The sequence below is a fragment of the Brassica rapa genome, chromosome A03, assembly GCF_000309985.2.
Source record: "Brassica rapa cultivar Chiifu-401-42 chromosome A03, CAAS_Brap_v3.01, whole genome shotgun sequence".
Classification (NCBI taxonomy): domain Eukaryota; kingdom Viridiplantae; phylum Streptophyta; class Magnoliopsida; order Brassicales; family Brassicaceae; genus Brassica; species Brassica rapa.
This window is the reverse complement of record NC_024797.2, coordinates 24,286,605-24,297,962: the sequence shown is the minus strand read 5'-3', so window position 1 is coordinate 24,297,962 and position 11,358 is coordinate 24,286,605. Positions and strand designations below refer to the sequence as shown.

Sequence of the window (11,358 nt, the reverse complement as noted above, 5' to 3'; positions counted from 1 at the left end):
GTACATAAATATATATATGTATCAGTGTCTGTTTCTCAAATTTCAAAATGATCACGTCTTCTTCTACATAACTTTTTATAGTAGGTGTTTCAATACGTACAAACCAACCAAATTGAATCAACTTATGATCCGAACTAAATTTAACTCTCTCTCTCTCTCTCTCTTTTTCTATACAAATAGTGAACGAAATGGCTTATTAGATTTATGGGTTAAGCTTCATTTTTCCAATTTGCTGAGAGATTGTGATCTAAGCTACAAAAACCAGTTTTACCAAACAACCAAAAAGTTACAAAAAAACCACCATTTTGAAAATCAGGCCAAACTGTGTGCTGTTGACAATTACTGCGTGCTATTAAGTATTTCTCCCCTTTGTTTTAAAACTTAGAGGCTTATCATATTAATTGTTTTTGTTTCCTTTCTACTTTTGGCTCAATTAAATCATCTGTTACAACTTACCTCGATTGGTCCTTTATGTACAAGCTCGTTCAATACAAGGTCGACCACTTCTTTTTTAATTTTCCTTTTTGTCGATGATCGGTTATAGACATGGGCGTTCGGAAACCGTCGGTTTCGGTTCGGTTAATTCAGATTTTTGATTTTTCGGTGTTATGCTCATAAGTTTCATTCAGATTTTATTAATTATCGGATTGGGTTGGGTTCAGTTCCTTCAGAATTCGATTCAAATCGGATTGTAACCAGTGCTTGAAATTGTCTAAAAATATATTTTTTAAAACATCAAAAATTAACCAAAAAAAATCAAAATATAAAATTATTCACAAATCTAATTAAAAATTAATTAAATTGTCTAAATTAACTAAAAAGTATTAAAAAAACACAAACTACAAAAATATTTTGAATACTTTAAAATATCTAGATCACCTTAACATATATAAACACATTAACATATTTTACTAATTTTAGCTATCTTTGGAGCCTAGTTTAGATTTCGGTTCGGTTCGGATTATAACCAAACCCAAAAGTACTAGGTTCATAAGTCCCGTTCGGATATTTTTGTATAACAGTTCAGATCCGGTTTTGGTTTTTTCGGTTTCTGTTTAGGTAGGTATTTCAGGTTGGGTTAAAAACGCCCAAGCCTAATCGATTAGTCATGTATCTTATATTAATTACCTTACCAGCCAAAGTCGAATAGTTACGTGTGTATGGAGTATCAATGTTTTCATGTGAGATATTTTCTTCAAGAAAGATTATTATGTACTCCGGTCCATTTACTAGAGTGGAGATATATAAACCAAACTATACAAGAACAAAGAAACTAACAACCTCATCAAAGGGTCGGCCTTAAGATTTTAAAGACCTGTGGTAATGTCTATGTAAAAAGTTTTTTTTAATAAATTTAGGAGTCTAATACTTTTTAAAGGCTTATGTCCATATAGTTTTCTTCAAAAAAAAATTTGAAGACCTGTTGTAAATGTTTCACTTAGCATGATTCAGGATCAGTTTTGCCTCATCATGGCCGACATTAGCTGCCGGACCGGAAAAGCAAACAGATAAATTTGAGATTGCAGCAGTTAGCCAGTTAGGATGAACTCCTTAATTAAAAAGGAAAAATGCCACAAATGGACTTTTCATTCATGTAGAACTTTGATGGTATAATCTAGTTCCTATCGTATGTAAATATGGATAAATCATATAAATACGACAGAGCTCGAATAATTAACAAATTATTTTCAGTAAAAAAGACAGGTATGGTGATGGTGGAACAAACTAGCAAAGGCAATTTATCATTCTTTTTTTTTTTTTTACTCAAATTGATTTTAGATAAATAAAGGGACAAAGCCCATAAACCTTACAAAGGCCCACGGCCAACCAACACAAAGGCCCAAGGCCCAATCCCAAAACCACAAAACATACAAAGCAAGATGGGCTTGAGCCCACTCCAAGCCCCTCAACCCGCGGAAACCCTAGACACTGTCGGTCATTTGCTCTTCCGCCTCCATGCAAACGGCGTCGCCGGAATCTGAAATGGGTGTCACCGGAGACAAGCGCACGGTCGCAACAACGAAGGCGGTCCTCCACCGAGATCTTCCATCGGACATACCGAGATCTCATCAGGACTACCAATTGTATCTGCACGTGACACCTTCGCCTCGGCCTGACAGCCGCCGCATCGCACCTTCGTCGGAGCATCTCTCTCGACTCGCCGGAGCTCGTAAAGTACCGAGCCTCCACTGAAACCACCTCTTCACTACTGCGATTTCTTCTCACCACGGAGAGCTGCCTCGAACTAATCGAGACCTTAACGATCTGAGCTTTAACCGCAAACACGGAAACCAAACACCACGGACCACCCCGATCTACCATCGGTACCAGACCGAAACCGTAGAAAACCGGATCCAAAATCAGTCCCCAAACCCGAATCCACGACGGAACTTCAACACCGAGAGCCGGCGACGTCAAGCTATATAAGCCTTGGCGCCCCGGAAACAAAAGCCGGCGAAAGAGGAGCTGAGGAAGCCTCCTCCTCCCGGAAACAAGGGCCGGCGTCGACGGAGCTAAATGAGCCTCCGTCTCCCGGAAATTTCAAGCCGTCACCTTTTCTAATCAACCAAGACGCCCAGGTAGAGTCAACGATTTGCTGCTACACGCTCTCATCCACCGCACGGAGTGAGGAAGCACGGAGGCTACCAACCGGAACAGAACAGATGAGACAGCCGAACCTCCTCCACGCGCAATCGACCCTACTAGAAGCAAAGGGGCTTCCTGCCAAACCCTAAAATCCGACCTCACCAGACGAAACCACACCATCTCTGCGTCTAGACTCCAACCACCTGGCATACCACGCTGAACCCGGAGCTCCCCTGCAGCAGAGACGAACACGACAGGCCTCCAGAAGCAGAGCGACGACAAGGCAGGGAGAGTGAAGAGAACACCGGTGAAGCAAAGGGAAAACGAAGAGACAAGAGAAGAGGAGGAGCCTCCGGTGCCGGATCTTGCGCTCACGCGCCTTCCGTACCGGAGCGAGTGAGATCTACTTCGACGGCGTCTGCTCTCACCTTTATAATCGCTTGAGGCAATTTATCATTCAAATGAGTAAAAAAGAAAAGGACCTTTTACAAAAAAAAAAGGAAAAAAGAAAAGGACCATGCAGTACTAAAAGTTTTCTATATAATAATGGTTATTTCCCAAAAATTATAGCATTGATAAATGTTTTAGCAATAGTTGTAGTTTAGTGTTTGTGTTAACGTAGTTGTTGTACCCGAATTTGAATTCGTATAATGGTAAAACATTATTAAAAAAATTGTAAAAAGAAAGAAATCGAATTTTGATGTCCTTTCTCACAAAAAAAAAAAAAAAAAAAAGAAGTAGAATTTTGACGCTGAACTCTACTCTCCCTTTTCAAAATAAGTAACTATCAGAGTTGGATATGGCCAAACTAGTGTTTTTCGATTGCCGTTACAGAAAAAAAAAACTACGCTTGATTGGTTGTTGTATATATGCCTAGTTACAACAATAGATGTTATTTGTTCTCTTTAAATAATCCTTTCTTGGACATCTGCTAGAAGGGAGAAAATAATAACAATATAATAAACACGAACCAGCCTTCGCAAGTTCGCGTAATCTGAATTTTAAGGTCCAAATGTACTTTTTTTTCTATTCGCGTAATCTGAAATGTATATAAACAAACGATAAATACTTCTGTGCTCAGTTACAAAAAAATACGTCTGTGCTTGGTTTTAAGAAGTAGCAAGGCTTTAAAATAGTTTTGTATTAGCCGACTTGGGAGACTGTTCCAAGAAAAAGCCGACTCGGGAGAATGCATTTAGTAGAGCAAGCAAGCGTTATGAAGTAACAAATATGAAAAACAAGTAACTATTAGGTTTGATTATCCGTTACTTATCCGAAGAATTTTGTTTTATATTGTGAGAAGTAAACAATGCTTTTATGCTGAGAAATTAATGTTTTGTCATTCTTCCTTTATATTATATGCATAAATATTTTGTTTGGAGTAATTTACGTGTTTTTAATTGAGTAAACAAAACAAATTCTATGTTTCTTTCTAATACAGTATTATTTAGCAACTAATTCTTAAATACTTGCAAATAACTTATAAGCATTTACAAATCTTCTCTATTAAAAGAGAAGTACCATTTTTATCTACTATTTAGAAATCTACTAGGACCATTTCATTAATTACATAATATGACATAATAATTAATAGGAATATTAATAATAAATTAATTTTAACTATAGATTTGAATTTTATCTTTAGTTATAACAAAATCTGTTGAGAAAAATCTAACAAAATTCTACTAAATTTTTAAATATTTTTTATTAAATATTGCATTAATTAATTTCGTAATTAAGTAATATAATGCTTTCATTTAAATAAATTATCATCTACCACTAAAACGGGTTCAAATTTATTAATCATGTCAGATTTTTTTTATACAAATGAAGTTATTAACATATGTTAAAAATTATTTCTACAGCTATATATTTTCAAAAATCATATGTTGAAGAATATTTTTTATTTGATTATTTCAAATTATGAAAACTCGAAAACGTAATAAAAAAGGTAAAATGTATAAAACAAACCCCTATATTAATAAAGTAATAAGAAACCTAAACAATAAAATTAAAGAGTTATAAAATACATAACACTAAGATATAAATTGTATATTAAATTTATATAATAATATCAATATTAAATATTTATAAAATAAAAATATACCCGCACACCAACTCTAGTATCAAATAAAGGAAAAAAGCAAATAATTTGCAAATAATTCATTTAAAAAAAATGTTTGAAATAACCGGTATTCGTTTTTAACAAGTAAGTACAAATCCAAAATTTGATTATTCGTACAAAATACATCAATTATTATTAATATTTTTAAATAGCAAGTACCCGACTTATATCAATCACTAGGTGATTGTATTTTATATGAAATCTTTGAACGGATTAATTTATAATCGTAAAAAAATGTTTTGGTTGTACGATGAAACTATTTTTGCTTTGTATGTATTTGTTTTTCATTTTAGTTTTAGATTTCTTCTTTTATATTTGTCTCAGATTGATTTTTTTCTGGGTTTTCAGATTTTGTCAGTATTTTTAGAATTGATCGCTTTTACTTTAATGTTTTTAATCTAAACATTTTATAATTTTTAATCACATATTATAACATCTTAATTTTGATTTATTGAAATAATTTTCTACAGCTTGAAAAATAAAACTTAGTGTATAAGGCTGTTATATCTACTTTTTATTTTTAGTTAAAAATTTAATAAAAAAATAAAAATCATGAATAATTTTTTAAAAAGTTGTAGATAATAATTAAAGGTAAATATAATTTTTAAAGCTCAATGAATCACTCCCATAGAGTCATATCAATTTTTGGTAGAATATCTAGCAAATGCCTATTTTGTAATAAAATTGTGCTAACTTGGAATATAATGATATTCTAAGGAGACTTGCAACTTTTCTCTTTGTTAGAGGAAATTAGACTTATTATAAAGGTAAAAGATCCTTTTACTTTTATACTTTTCTTCTACTAAATCCAATATATTAACCTTTATCTTAGTAAGGCTTTTGATTCCATATATCTTTGTGTATAACCCAATGACAATAACAACACTAGTCACCAACTTATTATAACTCCTCATCCATTCTCTCTCTCTAAGAGTCACCAAGTCCACCCATAGGATTTAACTTTGAACGTGACTAAAGAACAGAGAGAGTGAAAGAGAGAGAGAGCTTGTGGAAGGGGGTTAAGCAAATCTGCAGAAACAGTATCAGGTATGAGAATACCTTAAACATATGAGATTTCCCCTAGTCTACTTTTTTCATTGGACTTCTTGATTGTGAAAGTCTATTTTGTTTTTCAATTACAAGCTTTGTTTTTTCGTTTTGATAAATTATATGTTCATTGCATGATATAAGCATCTCTTCTCTGGATTTGGGATCTTCTGCAAACCGGGTGAAAAAACAATTTCTATAAATTTATTTTATAGAAAAGTGCAAATTTTAATTTGATCCCAGTTCTTCCTCTCTGAGTATTCCTCTCAATTCCCCTAATTTTCATTAAATATACATACTGCATGCACGAGTTAACAACACTTAAAAACTAATTGAGATGTAATAATTTTCTTATAATTGACCATTAATATATTCACTCTCAAATGATTCAACGCTTTGTTAGATTTCATGGCATGGTGGTCCACTCCTTAAAATAAGAAAATCAAGTTCCTCATGAATTATTCTTCTTATCTCATCAATAATACACACCTTTTGTATATTTACTTTTCTATGTTTTATTCCGTTAAAACTTATTTCATTTTTGTTTTGTTATTAATCAAAATCTAGATAGTGATTTAGTTCTCGCAGATTCTACCGGCAACAACAGTGACGGCAGCGAGAAGCGGCGGTGTTGGCCGCGAAAACAATGCAAAACCAGCTATGGTCTTTACCGCCAACGATTTATCAAAATGGGAAAGTTTTCCAAAGGGACTTAGAGTTCTTCTCCTCGACTCCGCCGCCGAGACCCGATCGAAGCTCGAGTCCATGGACTATATTGGTGAGCAAACTACTCTTCCTCAGTTTCTTTCAAACCTTTTTCTGCTTTTGTTTGATTAGAAAAAAGTATATTTTGTTTTAAAAAAAGGCTTTATAAAAAATATTTAATGCCTCTGTATAAATAAATATATAATAAATCATATTTTCATATTTGTCATCTACTTGAGTGAGACCTTACGGTGTATAGGTTTACTAGTTTAATTTTAGAGTTACTTTAGCTCTTACATGTCCCGTGACGATTCCTTTTTTTTTTCAATATCCATTGATTTATAAGAAGATTGTTATGAAATTAATGTATAATGGATTATAGTAAAGAAAAGCAACGTTTTAGTTGGTTGAAAGTGGAAAACAGAAGCAGTAAAGGTTGTGCAGTTATATTTTGGAGTTTTGTTAGTGTTCATAATTACATTTTTGGAATTTTGAAAGAGCTATTACTGCATTTAAACAAACTCATTAACGTTACCCTTACACTGAGAATATGTGGTTTTCTCGGGTTTATTGAACCGGAATCCAAACTATACCAAAGCTCTTGTTTGTGCATTATTCAGTTCTTGATCTTCTTGGAACTATCTTGCAGTCACTACATTCTCTGATGAATCTGAAGCACTCTCTGCGGTTGTCAAAAGCCCGGAGAGCTTCCACATTGCAATCGTCGAGGTGAATACGAGTGCAGAGGATGAGAGTTTCAAGTACCTTGAAGCTGCCAAAGGCCTTCTTCCTACTATAAGTTTGTAAACTGTACCTTTGAAGTTTCTACGAATTTTTGCAATATGCTTTTTTGCTTCTTTTTTTTAAATGTGAATTTTGTCTTTATCTTTACAGTGATTTCGGACGACCATTGCATCGCAACTACAATGAAATGCATAGCGGTAAGTGACAGAAACTTCCATTTTGCTTAGGTGTATAAAAAAAATGTTGGTTATGTGATGAAGTGTTTTCCAGCTTGGTGCAGTTGAGTTCCTTCAAAAACCACTTTCACCGGAGAAACTAAAGAATATTTGGCAGCATGTCGTTCATAAGGTTCGGTTAGTTTATTATATTCTATCTATACATCTTACATAAACCATCTAAGAAAATGTAACATGTTTATTGTTTTCAGGCATTTAATGATGGAGGAGCTAGTGTTTCGGAATCACTTAAGCCCGTTAAAGATTCTGTTGTCTCGATGATTAATATCGATACCAATATGACAATCGATGAGAAAGATCCAGCACCATCAACCCCTCAGTTAAGGCAAGTTTCACGGTTACTAGACCAAGAGAACAGAAATTGCTCGGTGGAAAATGTAAACTCCCCTACCGAGAAAGAGAACACGGAGGATCATGACATCGGTGAATCCAAATCAGTCGACACTACAAATCATGAAGACAATGTGATTGTCAAAGAAGAGAATGGAGATGGGGAAAAGGAAGAAGAACAAGGCCAAACCGAAGAACATAAACAAGAAGAAGGTGAAACCGGAGATTCAGTTAATTTTAATAAGAAAGAAGATGAGACTAATAAACCTATTAATAAATCATCCGGGAACAAGAACTTGTCTAGTAACAAAGCTAGTCGAAAGAAGGTAGTGTCAGGTCTCTTTTTATGGTTCTTAGTTTCTATACGGCTCAGCCTCGTTATTGATATTTTTCCTTCAGGTGGATTGGACACAAGAGCTGCACAAGAAGTTTGTGCAAGCGGTAGAGCAACTTGGAGTCGATCAAGCGATACCTTCAAGGATTCTTGAATTGATGAAAGTAGATGGCTTAACTCGACATAATGTAGCTAGTCACCTTCAGGTATTTAACTCCAAAGTGTCGAATGTTTTTATATATATTTTTATGAAAATGTTACAAAATCTTGGGAATTCTTTGAGCAGAAATTTCGGATGCATAGGAGAAATATTCTTCCAAAGGATGATCATAACCATAGATGGATACAATCTAGAGAGAACCATAGACAAATCCAACGGCAATATAACGGTTTCCAGCAACAGCACCGTCCCGTAATGGCTTACCCCGTTTGGGGTCTTCCCGGTGTTCATCCGCCTGGAGCAGTTCCGCCTTTGTGGCCGCCGGCATTGCCGTCTGCCGGTCAACTACCTCCATGGCATTTTAAACCACCTTATCCAACGGTAACATCTCAAGTTCTCTACTTCTCTTTATATAAAGTCAAAGATTCGAGTAACAAGGAACAAAATCAGATTTATTACAACAAGAAACGTATAAAATTGTCATTGTTTAAGTAGTCAAAAATAATTTCAGTAGTAAAATTGTATAAGTAAAACTTAGTTATTTAGATAAGATTGTTTGACAAAAAAGTAAGTTAGATAAGATTTAGTGATGTAATGTTTAGAAATGATAGCTAAATCAATGATTGATGTTTAGAAATGTTATATTGTCTATTATCGTGTTTCAGTTGAATGGTAATACATGGGGTTACCCGGTTGGACCACCGGTAACCGGAACATTCTTTCCTCCTCCGATAACCGGAACATTCAGTACTCATCCGGCGAATCAGCTGGTAAATTTTCATAAATTCTCTATTTTGCGTTAGAAATAACTACATTAAAGTATTAATTTCCGGGTCGGTTTTGCGTTGAATTTGGGTCGGGTCAGGACGAGGAAATGATTGATCAAGTGGTTAAAGAAGTGATTAGCAAACCGGGGATGCCGCTACCGCTGGGACTGAAACCGCCATCACCCGAGAGCGTTTTAACTGAGCTTTCGCGTCAAGACATCTCGGCCGTTCCTTCTTCCTCTGCCTCTTGTCAAATCAACGGCTCTCCTCGTCTCCGCTGACCTGTCCACAAAGCGGGACCCATGAAACCCAGGTGTGATGATGTCATGAGCGTCCTTCTCCGTATCTGACAGTCCGAAGACTGATAATTTTAGATATAGAGAGAGAGTGAGTTGAACTGTTTTTTATTTTGTCATCAAATATTTGGCTTTATTATTATTATCAAAAAGAATCGGACGGTGGAAATGGGGGCCACGACGATAGTTCGAGGACCACAAAAAGAAATCAGCGGCTGTAAATAGATCTCGGACACGAGATTTTGAGAAGTCGGAATCTGACATGTGTATCTCTTTTGTGGCTTGTCGAAGCGGGTCCCATCTAAGAATTTAATAGTTGACCCTTTTTGGTGATGCGATAAAAAAGTAAAGTACAACTCAATGATTCCGTGATGCCATTTTTGTTTATTTTCTTGTAAATCCTAAATAAAATAGAAAATACAAACGAACAAATATAAAAAAGAGTTTATAACACAAAAAGACACTTTATGTGTTTTTATTATACAGAAGAGACACTTTATGTTGGTTGAAGACTTTTTTGTCTTTTCAAAAGCAAAACTAGACATGGGCACTTAAGTAAAAGACCATATTGTTTTGGTTAATTTGGTTAGTGGGTTTGAATTTTGAAAATACCAGGTCCTGATTGGTGGACGCTTGAAGAAGTGTGATTTGTTTAATAAGATGACTTTGTGCCCGTAAAAAGGTAATATTTGCTCCTTTTTCTGTTTCTCACTCCTAAACCTAATTTTCTATTTTTTTCATTCTTCCAAAGCGAGAACAGAAGCGAAAACACGACGGAGATAGTGACTGCCGACGAAAGTTAAAGCGGTGGATCTAGAATAAATCGACAATGACGACAAGGAGGAAGCGAGCAGGGAAAGCGAAAGCCAACGATTAGTGTCATTAATGAATCTCTGTGACTTTGGTTCTGGTTTTTTTTTAGATTGCACAATTTGTAGAGTTTCTTCAGTGAGATTTACTTGCAAGTATTTTGTGATGTAATTCATTGTTGTGCGATGTTATTTTCAGCTTGGTGGATCCAAGAGAGATTTTGAGCATATAGCATATTTGAAGTCGTCCAAGTATTTGGATCTCGTGGAGCATGTTGTGTGTGGAGACTATAGAATGGAGCATGGTGGCTGTGGAGACTAAATCCATGTATACACCATTGTAATGATATCTATGTGTACACCATTGTAATAATATCCATGTGTATACCGATGTAATGATATTTACATGTACATAAAAATGTAAACCTTCCAACATATAGTTGTACCGATATACTCCATTGCAAATTTATTTATTATTTTTTATTCGAATATTTTCTACATTGAGAACCATTTAAAACATTATTATAACTGGATCACATATTTCATTGATGGGGTCGATGAATATTGTTTAAACCAACCATCTATATAGTGAGTGAAATAAGTGTACACAAGAGAAAGTGTACATATGGACATTAGAGAGAGAGTGTACATATGGACAATAGAGAGTGTGTACATATGTACATTAGAGATCGAGAACTTGTGGATAACAATATAACCATAAATGTGTATTTTTATGACTTCAGAAACTTGATTGTTTTATGTTAGATATATAGTTGTATGTAGTATCACTAGATGTAATTTGTGCTGGATGAATGGATTGGATTTTTGTGAGAACAATACTCACGTGTACACCTGAGAATAATATCCATGTGTATACCTAAATACAATATCCATATGTACATGATATCCATATATACACACAATTAACGTAACCAAACATGGTATCCATATGTACACAATCATCATGACTAGTTGAATTCATGTAATGTTGTCTTGACTCAGTGTAAGACGTTATTTGAAAGCTTAAGTGGCTTTTTCAAAATCTTTATATATTTCTCTGTAGTATTGAATCGTACTGCAGTTTTAAGACAACTGAAGAACCCGAAAGTGAATTCAGACATTAGGGCTATTGAGACATTAATGAAACAACAAAAGAGAATAAAGTGATCTAAGAGACATGTAAAATAAAACAATTTCATTTTTTGCCAACACAACCACC

At 34.6% G+C, this 11,358-nt stretch overlaps 1 protein-coding gene across 4 annotated transcripts; it reads left to right on the top strand.

The window, feature by feature from the left end:
• Positions 1–5,222: 5,222 nt before the first annotated feature.
• LOC103860963 (two-component response regulator-like APRR2) lies at positions 5,223–9,694 on the top strand. Of its 4 annotated transcripts, none has more exons than XM_009138649.3 (10): positions 5,223–5,758; positions 6,347–6,536; positions 7,113–7,262; positions 7,358–7,404; positions 7,478–7,555; positions 7,635–8,099; positions 8,173–8,313; positions 8,394–8,648; positions 8,933–9,037; positions 9,133–9,694. In XM_009138649.3, exons 2-10 carry the CDS (start codon positions 6,419–6,421, stop codon positions 9,313–9,315), a joined length of 1,542 nt encoding a protein of 513 aa, XP_009136897.1. In that variant the 5' UTR covers positions 5,223–5,758; positions 6,347–6,418; the 3' UTR covers positions 9,316–9,694. The 4 variants fall into 4 exon arrangements, with proteins under 4 accessions (XP_009136897.1, XP_009136896.1, XP_009136895.1 ...); XM_009138648.3 differs by having other exon boundaries at positions 5,225–5,758; positions 6,330–6,536; XM_009138647.3 differs by having other exon boundaries at positions 5,226–5,758; positions 6,338–6,536.
• The last annotated feature ends 1,664 nt before the right edge of the window (positions 9,695–11,358 follow it).